This window comes from Xyrauchen texanus, chromosome 32 (genome assembly GCF_025860055.1).
Source record: "Xyrauchen texanus isolate HMW12.3.18 chromosome 32, RBS_HiC_50CHRs, whole genome shotgun sequence".
Taxonomy (NCBI): domain Eukaryota; kingdom Metazoa; phylum Chordata; class Actinopteri; order Cypriniformes; family Catostomidae; genus Xyrauchen; species Xyrauchen texanus.
The window spans coordinates 23,852,854-23,877,008 of NC_068307.1; the positions used below are offsets into that span (position 1 = coordinate 23,852,854).

Sequence of the window (24,155 nt, forward strand, 5' to 3'; positions counted from 1 at the left end):
AATGCAATTGGATGGAGAGCTAATGAAGACTTTTGCTTGAGCTGTCTGTTGCCTTGATATTTGTCCTGAAGAAGAAAAATAAACATCTAAACCAAGAGATGGTAAAACATTTTTCAAACTATTCTCTGATTTGTCGAGATTCCAAAGGCTGCAATGAAAAGTCAGTGATTTCAGTATGAACTCATCAAACTATGCTTTCCACGCTACTTGTATAGCTTTAGACTAATTTCTTATCCTAGACAGAAATTAGATTAAATGTAAAGTAAATGCACTTTTGCACAAGTTTTCTCCTGAGCAAATTACAAGTAATTAGAGATCTCACCTAAGTCTCAAACTGTGTTCAGATTTGCCAAAATACCAAAATCTGCAATGGAAACGCCTCTGTTACTGTCGTAACCTCTGTTCCATGATGGAGGGAACGAGACGTTTTGTCGATGTAGTGACACTGGGGGTCTCTCTTGAGAGCCTTGGTGTGGCAGGGCAGAGGGCGGGGCTGGGTCGTGATTCTACACACCCGGTCCCTTATCAGGCTAATCAAGCCTCTGAGAGGGATAAAGGCCGATTGCGGAGGATTGTGCGGGATAGAGAGATAGTTTATGGACATGTCTGTCATTTGTGTGTTTGTGTCTTCTGTTTAAGTTTATTATTAAAATTGTATTTATATTGAAAAGCCGGTTCTCGCCTTCTCCTTTCCATTTAACTTCTTTACACTTGGTGTAAAGAAAAGGCCAATTAGATTTTCATTTCAACGGCTAATACAGTGTTGTGGCAAGAGGGACACAACGTCACGTTCCCTCCATCAGAGAACGGAGGTTACGACAGTAACCGACACGTTCCCCTTCTGTCACTCACTCGAGGTTGTGCCACAACACTGAACCGTGTTACGTGGACTGCTGATGCAGGTGCAAGCAAGTTGCTGCGTGCGAAAATTGCAGGTGCATCAGACAGCACATAACCTTCACCAATGCCCAAAAAGACGTCATATAGTTCCCCACATCCCTGAGGGAGGGAAGCGACATAACTAGCATGGGAGCAGGCCGCGCCAGCCACTGCCTTTTCTCTCTCTAGTTTTTCTCTACATAGAGTGTTAGATGCGGCTAGGGCCGTCTACCGCTGTAACACGGAAAAGGAGTTTCCCTGCGGAGACCAAATCCTGCCCAGCAGGGGAGGTTAACATGTGGCAAAAACGTCACATAGGCTTACCAGCCACATAAGGATGTAGCACGGTGGTAGGTTCTGCCTCGACGGGGAGGAGCTCAACAAACACAGCGACCGGGGGGGCAGTGGGAACTCTGCCTAAGGGAGATGTGGGTCCGCCGACAGGGGAGATATTGGAATAATCAGAACCTGTGGAGCACCTGTTCCAGTACAGGCAAGTCTGTTCCTGCTGTGGGTCTGGCTGCAAACTTCCTCTGCTGAATTTGGAGCCAGAGGTCTTGGGAGGAAGGACACCCAGGGTCCGTGACTTGTGGACTTGACTGTGGGAGTAGAGCACATGGGGAGGGGAAAGGTGCTATGCACAAGCGATACACCCAGTCAGCTGTACCGTATTACCGAATTCTATGTGTTCGGACCTATCGAAGCATGGGACGAGACCAGTTCAACCCAGAGATTGTTAAATCTTGCGAAGGTATTGGGTGTTGCCCAGCACGCCGCTCTGCAGATGTCTGCTAGAGAGGTGCCATTGGCCAGTGCCCACGAGGATGCCACACTCTTTGTAGATTGTGCTCGAACCCGCAAGGGGGTGAGAGTCTGCTGGACCGAACTCCAGGCAAGTGTCACTTTATGGAAGTGAGCACGATCAGGAGGGACGTCTTCAAGGAGAGGGCCTTTAGTTCGACTGATTCTACCAGCTCAAACGGGGCTTTCCGAAGTCCCAAGAGGACAACTGAAAGAGAACCGGCATGGCCTAGGACGATGAGCCTACAGGCACCTCTAAGGAACCTGATGATCAGGTCGTGCTTCCCAAACAACTTATCATCCACTGCATAGTGGTGAGCCGCTATGGCGGCTACAGCCGCCCCTCAAGCCTCTCCTTCAGGAAAGAGAGCACTGACCTGACTGCGCACCACTGTGGGTCTTCAAATTGGGAAGAACACCAATTTGCGAATAAGCGCCACTTTAGGGCATAAAGCTGCCTGGAAGAGGAAGCTCTGGATTGAGTGATCGTGTCTACTACGGCTGGTGGTAAACCGTTTAGATCTTCCACATCCCGTCCAAGGGCCAGACGTGGAGGTTCCAGTGGTCTGGACGTGGATGTCAGATGGTGCCCCGTCCCTGAGAAAGAAGGTCCTTCCTCAGGGGAATTTGCCAGGGAGGTGCTGTTGTGAGGAGAGTGAGATCTAAGAACCAAGTCTGAGTGGGCCAGTGGGCCATGAGAATGACTTGTTCCTTGTCCTCCCTGACCTTGCACAGGACTTGTGCAAGTAGGCTCACTGGGGAAAATGCGTACTTGCACAGCCCTGGGTCCAGCTCGTCTGTGCAGAGGGGGGCTTCCATCAGAGGGTACCAGAGGGGGCAGCGTGTGGAATGTCAGGAGGCAAAAAGATCTACCTGTGCTTGTCCAAACCAAGACCAAATCAGCTGGACCACCTTAGGGTGGAGTCTCCACTCTCCACTGAAATGTCTCACTCACATGTTGTGACAGCACATCTGCCGTGGTGTTTCCACTGTTTCCGCCCATCCGCTGCTGACTCCAGAGGAGGAGATGATGGGCGAGTTGCGACATGCGATGAGAGCAAACGTCTTCCTGGTGATTTATATACGCTACTGGCGTTGTAGCTGTTGTCTGAGCAAATCAACATGTGCTTGCCGCAGATCAACGGCAGAAATTTGCGCTGGGCAAGAAATACAGCCAGCGACTCTAGATAGTTGATGTGCCAACCCAGCCCAACTGGGAGGCGTCCGTAGTAACTATGACATATCTGAACACCTGCTGTAGTGGGACTCCTGCCCGTAGAAAACAGAAATGTAGAAATGTAGGTCTGTCCAAGGGCTGAATAAGGGATTGCAGGAAGGGGTGAGGGTTACACGGTATGTGCCGTGGTGCCATGCACATCTCAGGCTCGAGTCTGAAGCCAGAGCTGAAGTGGTCTCATATGCATCAATTAGAGCGGCGTGACCGTCGCTGAGAATATCATATGACCCAGTAGCCTCTGAAATTGTTTCAGTGGAACCACTGTGCCCGGTCGTGAACTTTCTCAACAGTTCAGCACCGACTGCGCATGCTCTGTGTCTGATCGACATGAGAACGGCGGTTGTGGGCACCTGCTAAGTGACCCAGGGAGTGAGGAAACTGCTTCCTTTGTGACAACGATGGTACCGCATCCCGTTGGGGGTGCGGCAAGCAAAGGAAAGGAACAAAAGATTCTCCACCCGGCCCTCCACCTGGGGATAGAGTGGACTGGATACCAGCTCCGTGGCAGACGTCGCTCTCCCTGGATTTCCCATCTCTGGAGCGCTTTGGACACTTTTGGGTCCATGAGGTGGTTCATGAGATGTGGGGCGTCCGCATCCTGCGGGGAGCTCTACGCTGGGGCTGAGAGCTGGGCCCGGGCTGGGAGCCAGCTGGGGTTTTCTCGGCCAGCAGATGGAACGCAAGATGTGTTGAATGGCCTCCATCTGTTTCCTCAATGGTGTCGCCGAATAAGCCGATCTGAGAGATGGGGGCATTCAGAAAGCGAGCCTTGTCGAAGTGTCGCATCTCGACCAAATTCAGACACAGGTGTTTTTCCTGTACCACGAGGGTGGCCATTGCCTGTCTGAGTTCACGCGCAGTTACCTTTGTGGCCCAGAGGGTGAGGTCGGTCACGGAGTGCAGTTCCTGCAGCACATCAGGATCAGGACTACACAGGTGCAGATCTTTTGATGCCTTTGCCTGGTGGACCACCACTGCCTTATCCACCTGGGGGAGTTCCGTGTATCCTTGGACCGCACCGCCGTCAAGGGTAGTGTGAGTGGACGAGTGAGGAAGTCTGTTTGGGGCAGGGAACGGTGCCCTCCATGACTTCGTCAGCTCATCATGCACATCTGGGAACAAAGGAACCGGGGGGGACCAATCATCTAGCCGTGAGGACTGAGGGGAGGACGGAGGGTTCCAGTCCAGTCTGACACTCACGGCGGCATGGGTAAGCATAGCGGACAGCTCGGCGTCGGCCTCAGACTAGACCAGCACACTCGAAGGCGCTAGCCCAGTTGAGTCCTCAGCATCAGAGTCTGCCAAGATGCTCTCCAATGCACCCACAGTGTCACTACATCAACACAATGTCGAGTGAGTGACAGAAGGGGAACTCAGAGACACCAATTTGAAATCAAACCTTTCTCATCACAGTCCTTCATAGATTAATTGACCTAAGCTATGCTATTCACATTACTTGTATAGCTATATACTCTTACTGTATTTAGGGCTGGACTGGGAAGAGAAATCGGCCAGGAATGATGTCCTTTTCTGCATATCACTGATCAGCCCCAAAGTGTGTCGGCCCACCAGGAAAATGGCCGGTATGCCAGATTACCAGTCCAGCCCTGACTGTATGTCAACAATTGACTCATTTGTATCCATTTTTATTTCTCCTAGGAATATTAAGGGAAACATCTGAGATTAATTACTATGCTTAATTTACCAGAAAATGGACAGGTGATCTTTGTCTGAAAATTATTTCGAAAAAAAAAACAATACAAAATATGTTTTAGCTTAAGAGCTCATCAGGCAAACTTTAAAATGTCTGAAATTTTTTACAGTTGAACAACCGCGTTTGAAAAAAATGTCTTTATTACAAGAAGATCAAAAACAAATGTTAGATCACATTTAAGTCAAGAAACTGCTCAACTTTGAAAACGTAATTAATACAATATTTCATGATGATGCTGATTGATCTATAAGTACAATATAATGTATATTATGTGTCATATATCATAAAACACTACTAAAACACTTTGTATTTAATTATTATCAAAGTAACACAATATCAAAGTGGATTAAAAAAAAAATCCATCAAGCCTGGATCAACACAACTGCTTTATATTCAGAATCCTATCTGAATATGAAATAGATTTAGTGGAGTGGAGTGGTGGTGGCGTAGTGGGCTAAAGCATATAACTGTAAATCAGAAGGTCGCTAGTTCGAGCCCCACGGCCACCACCATTGTGTCCTTGAGCAAGGCACTTAACTCCAGGTTGCTCCAGGGGGATTGTCCCTGTAATAAGTGGACTGTAAGTTGCTTTGGATAAAAGCGTCTGCCAAATGCATAAATGTAATGTAATGTAATGTAAATGTAAATTGATGCATATTAAACATATACTGTATATTCTCTGTCCATAGCAAACTAATAATTTACTGATGCCACATGGAAACACATAACCACTTGTTGTCAGGATCTTTAATTTAGGTTGAAACAGATTATCATGAATCACTTATTACAGTCATATGTTTGAGACAAGTAAATTAAACTGGGTCAGGTTAATCAAATTTCAAAGTGCAGAGATCTACTGAACCAGTAGATGATCGATTCTGCCAAACCAAAACACACCAACATAGATACACTCACTGAGCACTTTATTAGGAACACCTGTACACCTAACTATTCATGCATTTATCTAATCAACCAATTGTGTGGCAGCAGTGCAATGCCTAAAAAAATGCATATACGGGTCAGGAGCTTCAGTTAATGTTCACATCAACCATCAGAATGGGGAAAATTTGTATCTTAGTGAGTGTGACTATGGCATAATAGTTATTGCCAGGTGGCATAATTGTCGGGTTGGTTTGAGTATTTCTGTAACTGCTGATCTCCTGGGATTTTCACACACAACAGTCTCGAGTTTACTCAGAATTCTGTACTTGTAGCTCAAATGATAGAGCATGACACTACCCTTTTCAAGATCATGGGTTAGATTCCCAGAGAACACATAAACTGGTACAATTTTAGTCGCCTTTAGTCACCGAAAGTAACTCAGGTAACCACTCTGTAGAGTTGTAGTTAGCAGAATAGCATCTCAGAATGCACAACACATCAAACCTTGCGGATAAGTTACAACAGCAGAAGACCACGTCAGGCACTTTATCAGGACCATAGTGTTCCTAATAAAGTACACTGTGAGTGTATATAGACAGTGAGAACTGACAAATTAAATTGGAATTGAAATGCTAGCTGACAGTACTTGCTGTGATTTTAGACTGTGGATTTTAAGTGGCCGTGTTTGTTGATATGCTGGGACTATAAACGTGTCACATGCCAACAAGGTGGGGGTTTATCTTTTGTCCACCTGCTGAGCTTCTGTGAATGCTTGATGATATTGTTTGCCACAGTGGATGGCGTGTGAGACTGGCTTGGAGCTAATAATCATCTTGTTTGCATCTCTTAACCCATGTTTCTCTCCTCTCTTTTAGGATTGATGTTTTTAGATTGACTCTTTTTAGTGTTGGTACCCCATTTTCTGTGCCGTTTGAATCACAAAGTGTTTGTATTATTAGGATGTCTACTTATGTTATAGTAGTAGTGTATTTAGCTGTGTACATGTGTGGCGGCCTGTGGCCTGGCAAACTGAATTGCCTCGATGGTGTTGCCGAAACGGCCGAATTGGGAGACAGGTGCGTTGAGAAAGCGTGTTTTGTCCACTTCACGCATCTCGACCATGTTCAGCCACAGATGACGTTCCTGAACCACGAGAGTGGCTTTCGCCTGCCCGAGTGACCGCGCTGTGACCTTCGTGGCCCTGAGGGCGAGCTCGGTCGCTGAGCGCAGTTCCTGCAGCACGTCGGGATCAGGACTACCCTCGTGCATATCTTTAAGAGCCTTGGCCTGGTGGACTTACAGGAAGGCCATTGCATGCAGGGTGGAAGCGGCCTGTCCAGTGGCACTGTAGGCTTTGGAGGTCAGTGAAGACGTCATCCTACAGGCCTTGGAGGGGAGCACAGGGTGACCCCGCCAGGTGGCGGCGTTCTCGGGGCACAGGTGGATCGCAACCGCTCTGTCCACCTGGGCGACCACCGTGTACCCGTGGGCCGCTACACCGTCGAGGGAAGTGTGAGCGGATGATCGAGAGGCACGGTGACAAGTGGAGGAGGGTGTCATCCACAAACTTGTCAGCTCATCATGCACTTCCGGGAACACCGGGGGCAGGGGGGGGGGCACAGAACCGAGGAACCAATCATCCAGCCGCGAAGGGTTCCCGGGCAAGCATGTCGGACATCTGGGTGTCAGCCTCAAACTGGGTGTGCTGGCCCGAAGGCGGCACACCCAGTTTTGTCTAAATCTGTCAAGCTACCATAAAGTGATTTATAAGCCATCAATTAATACTCTGTCATCATTTTCCCTCCTTCGTGCTGTTCTAAACCCATGTAAATTTCTGTATTTTGTGTAACCCGAAAGATGTTAGACAGAATGTTAGAAACTGTCAGTCTTAGTCACCATTCCCTTTTAAAATATGGAGGGAAAAAAAATTATTTCTCCTGTTCATTCACAGTTCTGAAATTCTTGATCCAAGAGAACTCGGCTGGTCGAAGAGCATTGATGATTGGTTAAAACTATTGGGTGTGGTTTGGACGTGACACTTTTTATGTACAATCACGCTTGCGAGCTGAGGAGTTGTTACTTAGGTTACTGTCGTTAAAATGTATGTAGCACCCTCTACCCTCTCAGGAATGACGTACCTGAGCTCTTAGGGCGGGTACTCGGGTTCAAACTTTGCAGTCTCTCGACTAATTATAAGGGAACTTTCTTAACACCCTTTAACACAATACCCAATTTCCTCTCCTGAACTAGAACCATGCATTTAAAGTGAATGTGAATTAACCCAATGGAAATATTCAGGTTAATCTTCAACCAAACCAATTAGTAAAATTAATGAAATCACATCAAGTAAACAATTACAGTGTTTATTAAAAACAAATATGAATTTAAATGAAATAGGAAAAAATGAAACTAGAAAGATGATAAATAAACAGTAAACTACAATTACCTGTCTATTCTAGAGTGATGTCACATAAATGTAGTTGGAATATTTTAGAAATACACAATCTCTATGATTAATGTACTTTTAGAATGGTATGACAACCCACAGATGAATATGAATATTAACAGTTAAGTATAACTTATGATAAATAAAATGCCTCTCAATATGGTTTTAACACTTTTTTAAATGCACCATCCAATCTATTTACATATATATGAACTGCCCTTTACAGAAAATAAATAACAATAAATCGAACACTTCTTATGAAAATGCTATGGCAGTTATAAATGAAAATATAAACACATTAACTGACGTGGGCCCACACACACACACACACACGCTCACCCCTCGTTGCAGGCCTGTATCGTTGCTCGCGTGCGTTGTGGCCACAAAATAAAGAGATAATTGGCCGCTTCACTCCGAAGAGCCAAATAAACATTAAATGGGATACCTTCAATCCGTAAGTAATGAGTCCTCCCGTGTTAGGAAACTCCGATCACTCACTTCGTCCCTGATATGCGCGTCCTGGACTCTTTACGATCCCTCGTTGCCAGGGGAACCCTGAACCCCTCGGCGATTCAGGGCGCTACCTGGATGTGCAGTCGTGCAGCTCCTCCTTATCACCGTTATTCACGTGGATAAGGTCTGCTTTATTATTTAGATACTCAAATTACTACTTCGTTTGTAGTTAGCACTAACTCGTATGGAACTCACACAAGTGTATACAAACTAAAAGATAACTTACAGCCAGCGAACCCTTGGTAAAACAAAATCTCTGCTGAATATAATAATCAGAAATAAATCAACCAATCCTGGTCGGATTAATCACTATTCTCTCACACATTCAGCACGGCGCGTTTCAACACACACCTTCATCCATCCATCCTCTCTCCTTTCTCCTCTCTTTTTTTTCCCTTCCCAACTTCCAAGACCCAATCATACATACATTACATAGGTATAAGGCGGGCTTAATAACTTATGCTCCAATGAATAAAGGACAAACCCTAACTTGTTTGTAAAACCCACGTTTTGCACATGTACATTACAACCAAACTCTACCACAGAACGATGCTCTTAAAGGCGCAGATCCCATTTACACATCGTAAAGAAATATAAACTTAGTACCCAAGAAACATTATTTGAAAGGGTCTTAAATACTCCAGCTTAACTTTTAGGGGAAAATCACCAGGGTTACACTCTCCTCCCTCTAAAATTCTCATGTCCCTATGAGATTACAGGGAAAGTCAAACTCAAATCTGTAATGTGGCCATTATAGCTGAATTAGAGTTTACTTTGCTACACTTAGCACACTGGGCCAGTGGATGACACCACAAGGTGTTACAATCGTTTTCCTTCACCGGAGAGTTTCCAAGATGGATGACCATACCCTTGTACACCATAGATAAAGGTCTATCTGAAGGCTTGCCGAGACTATCGTAACTGAGCTTCATGACCGGTTTCACGGTTCTCTTTGAACGACTATCAGTAGATGCTATCTCCACGGTTGGAATGTTGCTGACCTGAACTTTCTCTTTTGGTAACTCATCCACTTCCATTTCAGGGTTTGAATAGGAACTCTCTCTCATATTCTCTTCCAGACTTTCTTCAGTCACATTGTCTTTCAGAGTTCTACTTCCATCAGCACTGTGCACAACTTCCTCACCAGCAAGTTCAGGCAATAAGGTGTGCAGTGGCGTGATTTGCATTCCACCTCGGTCTGGCACATGGTAGCAAATATCATCATCGCTCTCTGAAGACGTTTCCACTCTGTGGTGTTCATTCGTAGTAGCTACTTTTCCTCTTAATTGTTTTTTCGTTACAGATTGGGCTCTAGTTACTGGAGGTCTTATGTCTTCTCCACCACTCGGAGCAGGAATTCTCACACTGTCTCCAATCGGCAACAGGTGATCTCTTTGGAGAGTCCTCACTCGTCCAGTTCCTGTCTCCTGTCTTAGCTTATATACAGGTAAGTTCCTTAACCTATCCACTACAATGTAAGGCATGGAATTCCACCTGTCCTCCAATTTATGCTTTCCTGTTTGAGCCAGGTTTCGAATGAAAACACGATCTCCTTTTTCCAGCATTTGAGGTTTCACTCTCTTGTCATAATGTTGTTTATTCCTTTGATGATTTTTCAAAGAAGTCTCCTCTGCTAATTGGTAAGCTTCTTGAAGTTCATGTCTCATTCTTTCCACATACTGCTGATATGTTACTTCATTATCTCCATCAGGTGAAGTACCAAAGCAAAGATCCACAGGTAGACGAGCCTCCCGTCCAAACAAGAGATAGTACGGCGAGTAACCTGTCGCTTCGTTCTTGGTACAATTATAAGCATGTACCAGCTGGCTAATATGTTGGCTCCATTTTGCTTTCTTTGCAGGATCAAGGGTACCCAACATTGAAAGAAGGGTGCGATTGAATCGCTCAGGTTGAGGGTCACCCTGCGGATGGTAAGGTGAGGTTCGGGATTTTTTGATCCCCAACATTCCCAGAAGCTCCTTAATGAGACGGCTCTCAAAGTCTCGGCCTTGATCAGAATGTATTCGTGCGGGCAACCCATAGTGCACAAAAAATTTCTCACACAGAACCTTGGCCACGGTCACAGCTCTTTGATCCTTTGTGGGAAAGGCTTGAGCATAACGTGTAAAATGATCCGTTATGACCAGGACATTTGCAATCCCTTTTGAATCAGGTTCTATGGAGAGGAAATCCATACATACTAGGTCTAAAGGCCCACTGCTAGTGATGCGATTCAGCGGGGATGACCTCTGTGGTAAAGTTTTCCTGGCCACACACCTTCCACAAGTCTTTACATACCGCTCAATGTCCTGGTTCATTTTAGGCCAGTAGAACCTATCTCTTAGCAGTTCAACTGTCCGCTCCACCCCCAAGTGTCCTGCATCATCATGCAAGGATTTCATTACCTGAAGATGGAACTTCTCAGGTAAAACCATTTGCCATCGCTCTTTTCCATCTTGGTCTGTTGTTACTCTATGGAGAAGATTGTCTCTGATGGTTAATTTTTGGCTTTGTCGTTGTAACAGTGCCACAGCTGGATTTGAGCTTTTGGGCATAGTAAGCACTTTGTTTGAAGCCACTTCTTTTTTTACAGGAGCAATGACAGGGTCTTGCTCCTGAGCTGACCTTAGATCTTTGTTAGTCCACCACTCCATTTGACCAGTTACAAGCTGGGCAGGACAAGCATACATCGTTGGGATACTTTGGGGAGAGACACAGAGTTGATCTATCAACCTTGAATAAGACCTATCACCTAGGGACGAACTGGTTAGATAACATACAGCCTTTACTGCTGTTTGTGGTATCTCTGCCCACTCATCAGACTCCTTGCTGGAAGGATTTCGAGACAGTACATCCGCATCCACATTTTGTTTTCCTGGCTTGTATTGTAAGCTAAAATCATAAGTGGCTAATGCAGCTAGCCATCGATGTCCAGTGGCATTCAATTTGGCACTCGTCAAGATGTAGGTGAGTGGATTATTATCAGTTCTCACAACAAACTTGACGCCATATAAGTAGTCATGGAACTTATCAACTACTGCCCACTTGAGAGCCAGGAACTCCAGTTGGTGTGTCGGATAACGCTGCTCGGTAGAACTCAACTTTCGGCTTGCATAAGCCACTGGACGCAACCCCTCTGGGTATTCTTGATTCAGGACTGCACCCAAACCATTCAAACTGGCATCAACATGAAGCACATAGGGCTTAGTAGAATCTGCAAAAGCCAAGACTGGGGCATTAGTAAGGCAGTGAACAATCTTCCTAAATGCCTCTGTACATGCTTGATTCCAGCGTTCACCAAAGGGTTCAGTCTCCTTGAAATACTTCCCTGTTGAAGCAATGTCTCTTTTCCCTTTCACTGGTGGATAACCCTTGGTGAGGTCTGTCAGTGGTCTCACAATAGCAGAATAATTCTTAATAAAGCGCCGGTAAAACCCGCAAAATCCTAAGAAAGACCGCAAGGACTTGAGTTCAGTCGGCATTTTCCAGCGCGTGACTGCTTCCACCTTCTCTGGGTCTGGGGCAATTCCAGAATCAGAAACAATATGTCCCACGTACTTGACTTCCTTTTGACAAAACTGGCATTTGTCGATGGACACTTTTAACCCAAACTCCTCAAGGCGGTCAAGCACTTTGAAGAGTCTCTCTTCGTGTTCTTCCAGCGTACGACCGAACACAATCAAATCATCCAGGTAAACAATAACCTGTAGTAAATGCATGTCTCCTACTACCTTTTCCATGAGCCGCTGGAACGTGGCAGGAGCTCCAGTAACTCCCTGTGGCATGCGCTCAAACTGATAAAACCCTAATGGACATATGAATGCAGTTTTGTCCTTGCTCTCCTCTGCCATCTCGACCTGATAGTAACCACTTTGCAAGTCTAATACTGTAAACCATCTGCTACCAGACAAGCAATCCAACACATCATCTATTCTCGGGGTGGTATACTGGTCAGGAATAGTTTGACTGTTAAGTGTTCGATAGTCAATGCACATCCTCACACTTCCATTTTTCTTTCTAGCAATCACAATGGGGGATGCGTAAGGACTTCGAGACTCTTTTATTATGCCCGTTGCCAGCAGGTCCTTTATGTGTCGACGCACATCATCAATGTCAGCAGGAGTTATACGACGGGATCTCTCTCTGAATGGTCTGGGGTCATTTAATTGAATGTGATGTTTCACACCCTTTGCCAATCCAACGTCCCACTCCTCAAGCGAGAACACATTGATCCTTTCAGACAGCTTTTGCCGTAACCTTTTTTCCCATTCAACAGGAATGACAGACGTGCCAAAGTTAAACAAGTCTGGGTCGATCTTCTTTGATATGCTTCTCTCTCTGCAAGTCTCGGTGACAGTATCTGTTGGAAACATGTGAGCAAGGACAGTGCCAGGAGGTACAGCAACCTCTTTGGATGTTTCATTATGCACAGGCAGCTGAAAGGTGTCCATGTTTATAGCTGAGAAAGGCAGCACTACAGGAGGAATGAATAGTCCTGCAGGTAATTGGTCATCAGCCGTAGCTTCAACTACAAAAATGTCCTTTTTCAACGGTTTTTCATACTCCATCTTACAATTTGCATATACCTCACCTCTCGGAGGAACAATAAGAGCACGGGGCCCCACCCATTTGACCCTTGCCTCTGGCTTTTCGGTTAAGCAAACATCAGAGTAGTTGGACTGGATCCTTAAGGCATGCAACACATGAGTATTATGGTCTCCACTCAATGCAGCTAATCTTCCAAAAAAACTGGAATTCGTCCCAATTATCACAGGGACTTGCTGAAACCCTTGGGGCTCAGGACAAACTAATGCTAGAATGGAGATCGACTCTTCCACTCCAGTAAAAGAAGCAGGAAACAAGGCATCAATCACTATGTACCCCTTGTACGGGTAGCTTGAGGAGCTCAATCCCCAAATAGAGAGTCCATGAAGAGGCTGTAACGGCACCTCAGATAGGTATTTGGAGTACCAGGAGTCAAAAACAATTGTTACCTGAGACCCACTGTCTAGCAGCGCTTTGCACGGATGTCCATTTATCGTCACTGAAACAGTGGAGGAGGGACCCACCAGTCCTTTTGGAAGACAGTTTGCTCCTGCAACATCAACATGACTTCTTGCAGAATAACAATCATGAGTCCCAGCCTTAGAACTGTCTCCTGAGGCATCATTCCTTCCACTCTTCGCCTTCCTTAGTGAACGAACCAGTTTCTGAATAACCAAAGTAAGATTCTCATGAGCTTTACATTTTGTGGCGATGTGCCCATCTTCCCCACACCGGTAACAGAAGAAATCGTCCCTATCGGTGGAAGATCTGGTCCTTGACTGAGCAGAAACGGGTTTGGGTTGCTGTTGTTGAGCTTGGTCTACTGGCAAACCATAGCCTACCTTCATTACTCCTATCTGCTGCTGCAACTGTTGTATTTGTTGTTTCAGGGCTTCGACTTCACCTTGTGGTGTCTCCACACTTTTCTTAGTGGGCTTAGATTTTGACTCCAGCATCCAGGGAGCATTGGAAATTTTGGGAGATTCATCCCCTAATCTGGTTTTTAAGGCTTGGATTTCTGCTCTTAACTCGCTTACAACAGCAAAACTGAGTTTTTGTTCCTGACTTTGAACTCTCTTTACTGTAGTTCTGATTTTCTGTCTGGCAGCTTCACCCTCTTCTGCTTCTCTGATCTCATTTAACAGAGCTAAGAAGGTAGGTGGTTGCGTTTTTCTCTCTCGCAGCCTTAACTGTAGAAGCATCAGGTCTGACTCAACTGCTCCTCTAATCAATTGTTCTACTCTCACTCTATCCACCATCTGTGGGGACAGTCCACCTCTTTGTACCACTTTGGTTAATGATTTCTCTACTCTGCGGAGGAAATCAGACAGTGCTTCACCAGGACACTGGCGGAGAAGACGGAAAGCAAAGTATAAATCTTCGCCTGATTCAGAGGTTCCGAAAGTACTTTCTAAAGCTTCTAGATACTGTAGAGCATCAGCTTCAGGACTAGAAAATCTCACGGCTTTGACAATATCAAGAGCAGGCCCCTTTAAGCTCTCCACAATTCTTCTTCTCTTCTCTTTCTCAGAACACTCGCACTCTGTGATCATCATGCGAGCTTGGTCCATCCAGTTCTCCATATTTTCCTCTCCTGACGGTGTTGGAACAGAACCAGAAAAAGTACGTAATCGTCTATATGCACTACTATCAGTGGTTTGTCTGCCTGTTTTGTCCAACAGGTCCCCCACAGCCCGAATTATCGACTCAGGAGAACCAGCACTGAGACTGGAAGGAGAAACTAAGGATTGCAAATCCTGCATGGACTTCCCTTCATTCGCGAGGAACATTGCCAGCTTTTCTGCAAACTTTGCAGGAGATGTGTCACACTCCTGAACTATTACCACCCTCCAGGGATCTTCCCCCTCATCAGGCAGCAATACTGGTGGGACGGTCAATGGGTTAACAGCTTCCCGACACTCACATAAGACTTTTAAAGTATCTGGGCTAACACCTACTTTGGTAGCTCTTACACGTACCCTTCCCCAAGCTTTCACTGTTTGAGCTACATCCTCAATATAGGCCACATCAGCTTCAGCAGGAACCCCTACCAGCAAAATGGCATGCGTTTCATCCACCACAGCATCTTTGCACCATGAGGTCAGTTCTGCTCGAAGCTCAGGGTTTCCACTCAAATCCATCACTTCAATAAGGGTTAGAACAGAACTATGTTAATATAATAAGGGAGTTTCTGGGTTATCTATTAAACTAGGGTGAAAGGAAAAGAAAAATACCCGTACTGGCCACCACTTTATGTAGCACCCTCTACCCTCTCAGGAATGACGTACCTGAGCTCTTAGGGCGGGTACTCGGGTTCAAACTTTGCAGTCTCTCGACTAATTATAAGGGAACTTTCTTAACACCCTTTAACACAATACCCAATTTCCTCTCCTGAACTAGAACCATGCATTTAAAGTGAATGTGAATTAACCCAATGGAAATATTCAGGTTAATCTTCAACCAAACCAATTAGTAAAATTAATGAAATCACATCAAGTAAACAATTACAGTGTTTATTAAAAACAAATATGAATTTAAATGAAATAGGAAAAAATGAAACTAGAAAGATGATAAATAAACAGTAAACTACAATTACCTGTCTATTCTAGAGTGATGTCACATAAATGTAGTTGGAATATTTTAGAAATACACAATCTCTATGATTAATGTACTTTTAGAATGGTATGGCAACCCACAGATGAATATGAATATTAACAGTTAAGTATAACTTATGATAAATAAAATGCCTCTCAATATGGTTTTAACACTTTTTTAAATGCACCATCCAATCTATTTACATATATATGAACTGCCCTTTACAGAAAATAAATAACAATAAATCGAACACTTCTTATGAAAATGCTATGGCAGTTATAAATGAAAATATAAACACATTAACTGACGTGGGCCCACACACACACACACACACACACACACACACACACACACACACGCTCACCCCTCGTTGCAGGCCTGTATCGTTGCTCGCGTGCGTTGTGGCCACAAAATAAAGAGATAATTGGCCGCTTCACTCCGAAGAGCCAAATAAACATTAAATGGGATACCTTCAATCCGTAAGTAATGAGTCCTCCCGTGTTAGGAAACTCCGATCACTCACTTCGTCCCTGATATGCGCGTCCTGGACTCTTTACGATCCCTCGTTGCCAGGGGAACCCTGAACCCCTCGGCGATTCAGGGCGCTACCTGGATGTGCAGTCGTGCAGCTCCTCCTTATTACCGTTATTCACGTGGATAAGGTCTGCTTTATTATTTAGATACTCAAATTACTACTTCGTTTGTAGTTAGCACTAACTCGTATGGAACTCACACAAGTGTATACAAACTAAAAGATAACTTACAGCCAGCTGAACCCTTGGTAAAACAAAATCTCTGCTGAATATAATAATCAGAAATAAATCAACCAATCCTGGTCGGATTAATTACTATTCTCTCACACATTCAGCACGCGCGTTTCAACACACACCTTCATCCATCCATCCTCTCTCCTTTCTCCTCTCTTTTTTTTCCCTTCCCAACTTCCAAGACCCAATCATACATACATTACATAGGTATAAGGCGGGCTTAATAACTTATGCTCCAATGAATAAAGGACAAACCTTAACTTGTTTGTAAAACCCACGTTTTGCACATGTACATTACAACCAAACTCTACCACAGAACGATGCTCTTAAAGGCGCAGATCCCATTTACACATCGTAAAGAAATATAAACTTAGTACCCAAGAAACATTATTTGAAAGGGTCTTAAATACTCCAGCTTAACTTTTAGGGGAAAATCACCAGGGTTACATGTATATACATTTGAAGCCCGTAACTCAGAGATTGTCTGGAAGTATAATTTTTGACATGATTTGCAACACAAACTCTACAAAAACAGCAAAGCTATGACAAATTAGTGGAGAGAGATTTGAGTTTTTAAAAATGAAAAGGGCCGTGACAAGTTTAATAAAGCAGAGAAGCAGCGTATGGCTAAAAGCGGCGGACCATGAAGAGAACAACCTGCATTACTGGATTTACTTGTGGCTGGAACAGTACATTTAACACCGTGACATCACCCTAAATAAAACTAATTTTAAAACACCACACGTAGTATAAATGGCAGCTTAGTTTTCCTAGGGTGCTTTAGTTTGTCATGGAGAAAAAAAGTTTCACTTCTTCTAAAGTATAAACCAGGCTTAAGTCTATAATTCTGTCTAACATATCCTTAATTGTGGTGCATGGAAGAAAGTAATATGGTTTGTAACAACATGATGGTGAATGATTACAGAATTTCCAATATAATAATAATAATAATTATTATTATTATTATTATTATTATTATTATGTATCAAATGTTAAATGTGAATTATGTAATGGAATATTGGGGATGTAAATGTATATTATGATATATGTGGAATTAACTAGTTTACTTCTACTTGAGATATTTGAGTAATGTTTTAGGCTACCTTTTCCACCTCTGGTAATAAACCACCATCTCCACATATTTTCTACCAAGGTTATTTTTCTCTATAAATTAACATCTCATGGAGTTTTGTGTTCCTTGCCACACCTTTGGCTTGCTCTCTGGGAGCCTAAAGACAGTAATTTTTAAGGCATGATTTTCAAAAGCGGTATTCATTTAAACCACACAACGAGGATTTGAAACATTACAGAAACATTTTCTGTTACACTATAATTTTCTGTAAAGCTGTTTTAAACTATTTGTGTTGTAAAAAGCGCTATACAAATAAAAATGACTTCTCTTGACAACATCTTGGGGGGCATTTTCACTTGGTCTGTTAATGATTGGATAGCTATCTGATTCATAAAAACACATGAATTGACCAAATCTACATACGCCCTTAAGATCTGTTTTGAATTAAACCACACTTCCTCTATCCTCTCCGTAGCAAGCAAACCAAACCTCACATATCTAATTAAATCAGGCATCACAGGCATTATTTAAGACTTTATTACCAGGCCAAGATAATTCCCAAAGCACTGAATTCTTAAACAGGTATAGCTGTTGTTTCTAGAAACCCGTATTTACTGTGACTTATGAAAGCTTAATCTTCAATGCTTGAAGTATTCACTAATAACATATGTGTGATGCACATGGCTGTGTGCTAGCATTGGTCTACTGAGAGCCATGCGGATTCCTCTGTCACAGATATTAATGTGTGAATACAGAACAAATTTCCTCGATACAGCACCATGGCCATTCCCTCATGTTCCCCTAGCCAGGGTACCAAGCAGAGCAAGGATGATTGAAACAAGATCACTTCTGCAAAGAAAGTTTTGTCAGATTGGTTTCAGATGAGTTGCTTAAAGACAAATGTTCTCCATCTCTCCACATTAACTTCCTAGGTCATTCCTATTATGCAGTAAATATTCATGTCCCCATCTTATATGTCATAGATGTTTATAGTATATAAAAATAATTATTAAAAGAAAATGATCAATTTCCATGCAGAAATTATTAGTTAATTTAACAGACCATATTTTCAAGTAGGGGTACACAATTCTTGGTGGATTTAATTACCTTTACCAAATGGGTTACCGATCGCTAACAGATACTGAACCAATCAGCTGTGAGAATGGGACATCTGTGATGCAATGAAGTCACTCCATCATGTCTCTTAAAGTGTACTTCATAAAAAATTCTTAGAAAGCCACAAAATCGACTCTTCATGATAAATCATTTATTTGAGAGTCTAAATATAGATTTTCGGAAGATGGAGACTTGTAATATATTTAAATTAGGGCTGTCGATTTAACGCGCTAATTCAGTGCGATTCATTTGACTAAAAATAACGTTAAAAAAATGACGCAATTAATCGCAATGCCCCCCTGACCGTAATATGGAAGATTCCTGAGAAATGCAAGCTTGTAGTACTGACTGTTTACTCCAGAGGGCAGTAAGTGAAACTTCAGCTGTTTGGTAACGCACAGTTTATACAGTGAAGAAAACAACCATCCAGCAGACACACAACACAAACATGCGTTATGTTCCTGCATTCAAAACACTAGATGGTGCGCAAATTCGAACAAAGGGATTTCAAGATGTGTTCTAAGTATTAAACTATATTTAACTTGACACAGTGACCTAAAAATTGTATGTTTATGACGCAACACACCCAAGACGCTACACAAGCATGTCTGACACAGGTGTTCATTGACGGGTCCTTAAACAAGCCCTCTTAATAAATCTCGATCTGATTGACAACTTCACTTGTGAAATGGATTGCTGTGAACTCTATGCCACTGATTGACTTATGTTCAGTAGTATGTTAGTAAACAATACATTGTATTCTAAATGGGTGTCATCATAAACATAAATTGTTTAGGTCACTGTGTCAAGTTACATATAGTTTAATACTCAATCTTTAAACACATCTTGAGATCCCTTAGATCGCATTTGCGCTTCTTCGAGTGTTTTGAACGCAAGAACGTAACGCATATTTGTGATGTTCTGTCTACTGAAGTGTTTTCTTCACTGTATATACTGCGCGTTGCTCATACAGCTGAAATTTCACTTACTGCCCTCTGGAGTAAACAGGTGGTACTACAAGCTTGCATTTCTCAGGAATCTTCCTTATTATGGTCCGTGGGCATGCGATTAATTACGTAAATTTTTTTAACTCGTTATTTTTTGTAAAATGAATCACACTGAATTAACGCGTTAAATCGGCAGCCCTAATATATGTATAGAATTTTACAATATTTTAAGATAACTATGTATCATTCTTTCATCATTATATATTGAATAATTTTTATATGATGGGCTTTTCTGCTCATTTTATAATTATTCATTAGTAGCCTATATTAATTTGTAATAGTATAAATTATATTAAGCTTTCGATTTAAATGAATACAAAAGTTTTTTTTTATATTTTAAATAAAGTTTTTAAGCTTTTAAAATTAATGAGCTTGTGTGTTCTTGTTATGGACCTATATGAATTCATTTAAGAATTGATATATCAGCTTTTTTATAATTTTATCAAATTACAAATGTGTTTGCAACAGTCCTCTTCAGCTCACGCAGCAGTTGTTTCTTCTTACTGTGTAAATGTCTTTAATTTCTTCATAATTTGACAGTGATACCGTGTGCTGTGTAAATCATGTGTTTTATTTCTTCATGATTTAATGGTGATCTCTTGTAGTGTAAATGCATTTACATTTTTTATTTTTTTTTTATAACAATCTCTTGTTGTGCTGTTTAACCCATTAAACTCTATGGAACTGTTGGCGGCAGAAGTGTATAAGTTTACACTTAAATTGTAAAAGTCCATTGAGACATAAGTCACTCATATTTGGTACCATTTGAAAGCTTAGAAACTTTGTTAGAATACCATCATTTTTGCATTTGTTACAAAAAATAACAAACTAAAGCCTTAAAAAAGACTTATTTCTACACCACCTAGACTTGATGGTGTAGAAATATGAGTATGAATTTAAAAGTTTTTCACAAAGCACTTAAATAGGCAAGTTGTTGTTTTTGTTTTTATTTGTTTCCCTCACACCACAGTTCGAATGATTATCAAAATAATCACAAAGTGAAATATGATCTCTGTAAGACAACAAAGACAAATGTCTCATGTCTGCCCTTATTACTGCTTTTGTAATGTTCCATTCCATTTAACTCGGAAAGTCAGGTTTTCCAAGTTCTAACAAGGACAAGTGCAATTGAACACCACTTGAAGTCAAAATTCAAACTTGGAAACTTGTGCTGACATTTTCAACTTCAATTTTGCCAAGATGCCGTTGCGTGATGTTACACAAACATGTCGGCACCCAGGGAGATATACAAAGTTAATCTTTCTCATTCACATTCATAAACATTCACTTTTATAAAGTAATATCGATAAATGATTCAAAGTTCCTGATATTAAAACTTGTTTAACAAACATATGCAGAGAAAGGTATTCATAACATGGTAAATTATAATCATACACCTATAGCACAAAACACTATTGCTGCAGCATTGTTTATCAATTGGGTTGCAAGGAGGTGTCTCTGCTGACAGTAAAACCCCTATGATAATGAAATGGAAATGAAATCCCATTTTTTCTTGGAAATGAAATGCCTTTATGGTAGAAGATCGGAGATATAAAGTAGAAATATCCCACATCTGACTTGAATGGAATGCAGCATAAGCCCCAAAGAGCCACAAACTCTATATAAACTCTTACCTTAGGTTGTTTTCTTTAATATGAGCCATTGTGTACATGTCTGTGAGCTTGCTTGGTTAAATAATTAATATTTTTTTTTATATTTACATAACTATCTACCTTCAGCGGAGAGTTAAATCACGCAAACTAATCTTAAGCTCAGGTCTGCGTTTACCGAAGTTAATGAGAAGCATCATGGGAGCAATTAAGCCTGATTTGATTGGTTTGGTTTTGTACATTCAAAAACCAATCCTGTAACCCTGGGTTTGATCAACTAACTTCATGGTACAGGCCCCGTGAATTACAGATTCATAGATTTGATGAATTATGTGTTTTGTGGTATTAGTTGGTTTGTCTGACTTTAAATCATGTTTAATAAAATTACTTAAATCACTTATCACTAATATAATTTTAAAATGTTGTTAAAAATATAAAAAATGAATTTCCGTTCACACTCTCATGTTAGCGAACTGTCAGTCCCCCACTGTACATTGGCTAAATTAGCTCTTTATATCCGTCTTTTTCTTTTCTTTTTTTTTTTTTTTTTGCCATTGTGTAAATATTCAAGTTATAATAATAGAGTTTGACCAGAGCAAATTTCTGAACACATGCATATGATATTTGTTTTTTAAACTATCTGTCTAAAAAAAGACACAACAAGAAAGGGCCAACACACATGAGAAAAAAGAAACACTAGAAAGTGTTTCTGGTTGTTTGAAACCTCATAAAAACCTGCATTATTAAACAGTTAATAGCCTTCAACACAAACCCATGGGGCACTAAATAAGGTGTCTACATCTATATAAACCCTCCATATAAATCAATTAAAAAAAAAAAAAAAAAAGTTTTCTTTTTCTAAGAACTGAAGTAGCATTGATTGAGAGCTGAAATCTATTATTAATGCAATTGTGGCAATGAAAGATTGTGAAGCTGGTGGTGATTCATTAGTTGACCAGAAAACGAACAAGATAAAAAAAAATGTGCACAACAATGCAGTTTCACATCTGGACTTCTGCAGACCTGCAGAGGCAAATCCCTGCCTAGAGTTGCTGTGTAGATTAGCACCCACTTGAGACGCCTAATTGCCTGCAGCTGAAAGGCCTAATTGAGACGCCACACTTTCAAACCTATTTCCCTACGAATCGCGCCACTCATAATAAGCCAAGCGGAACTGTACACCATTGCTGGCAGCAAAACATATCAAAGCCTGGCTCACACATCACTTCCTGTTTTTTTTTTTTAGCACAATCTTCCAGATGTATGACACAGTCTAAAAATCAAAAGGAAAGCGGATATGCATGCACTGAGTTCTGTTTGGTTTGGTTGATGAGAAAGTGGAGGGAAATATTTTTGGTGTATGCTGCAGAAGATGCTCGTATTCATGCACTTTGTAATCAGAAATGGGCAAATGAGAGAGAGAGGGTGCAATTTGAAGAGAGTTTTGGAAAGGGAAGAACAAATGTAAAATATCTTAAAGACCCCATTAAATTAAAATGGGAGTTTTGTGGCTTTTATATCATGTCTAATAGCTTTGACAAAGTTGACAATAAACTTGTAACACATACGTTTTCTTCTCCTTGATAAACTAATCAAAAATACTGATGACATCATCTTGCACTACACAGATCTTTGTCCAATCAAATGGTTTGTAGAATGAGAATGTCCCTCCGCCTAGCACCACCTGCAACCGACTAGCAAGTAGCAAATCATGGTTCATGGCTTTGATGTAAACTGAAGCCTACTGGCTATTAAAAAAGGAACATGCCCTTCAATCCCCCAACATTGTTTCTATAGGAAATATGTCAACACAGAAAAATAAACTGTGCTTGTCAAGTCATTTAACATGTCAAGTGCATTTGCACTGAACCTGCCTTTGTGACATGATCTTGAATGCGTCGGGGAGATAGCAGTTGGTGTTCTCCATTTGAAAAGGGTCAGCATCACAGATCTTGTCATCTGTGCGGCCATAATTAGCAGTCTCAATCATGATGACATCACTTCCTGGACAGCGCAGGTCGATGGGGTAACCCTCGCAAGACAGCTCTCGCCTCACCAGACCAAACGGCATAGCTGCCCGGCTAAACCCTGGAAGATGGAGAAAGAGAGACTTTTAAAAAATCAAGTCAGTTTTATTTGTATAGTGATTTCACAGTAGATATTGTTTCAAAGCAGTAAGTAAGCCAAAGGTGACTGTGGCAAAAAAAATAAAAATAAATGTAATTAAAATAAAAAGTGAAGAACCACAAGTAACTTAAAACTTAAGTGAAGAAGAAGAAAAACATTGAGAGGAACCAAAATTTAGACAGAAATGCACTTACCAAAAAAAAAAAAATAGGTTATTTTAAAAAAACATCCCTATCAATCACATTTGAGAGCATGTCCGAGTACTGTTTTGTCCCAAAATCAAAAGAATGAAATATTAAAATCTATATTTAATTAAATAAAATTAAAATAAGCACTTTTCCCTCAGTTCTCATTGCCATAATGAAAAAAAGAAAATTATATTTTATGATATGATTAATAATTTAATAATTATACATTTATTAATTTATTTAAATAAAAAGAAAATATACATTTATTAAAGATAACCTATGTATTACGTACATGTACAGTAATGCAAATCTAAAAAAATCACTGTTGAGAATAATGCCAGTTAAAAATCCTAATTGTCCTAAAATTGGCTTTATTTTCTTTAAGCAAATATAATTTTTCTTTAATTCTTTTGATTTTTGGATAGAATGTGACCTGGACATGTTTTCGATTCACCCACTAATGAAAACAAATGAACCTGTGTTTTAAAATGTTATATGACTTGAAGATATACACATATGAATAATTGTAATATTTCATATTCATTTAAAATAAAAAAATATGGGCTCTAATAAGGGAGAAACAACAACAACAAAATCATACATTCAGTTCTCCAAAAGAAAACATAAATACATCAATTCAACCTGAAACATACATA

General features: G+C 41.5%; 1 protein-coding gene across 9 annotated transcripts in view; it reads right to left on the reverse strand.

Annotated features, from left to right (window-relative positions):
- adgrl2a (adhesion G protein-coupled receptor L2a) overlaps positions 1-24,155 on the reverse strand; it is a 158,558-nt gene that overhangs the window by 75,158 nt on the left and 59,245 nt on the right. For all 9 annotated transcript variants that reach the window (XM_052101394.1, XM_052101395.1, XM_052101393.1 and 6 more), the window contains exon 3: positions 23,059-23,272. In XM_052101394.1, coding sequence (XP_051957354.1) covers positions 23,059-23,272 — 214 coding nt within the window. The remainder of the gene's footprint in view (positions 1-23,058; positions 23,273-24,155) is intronic.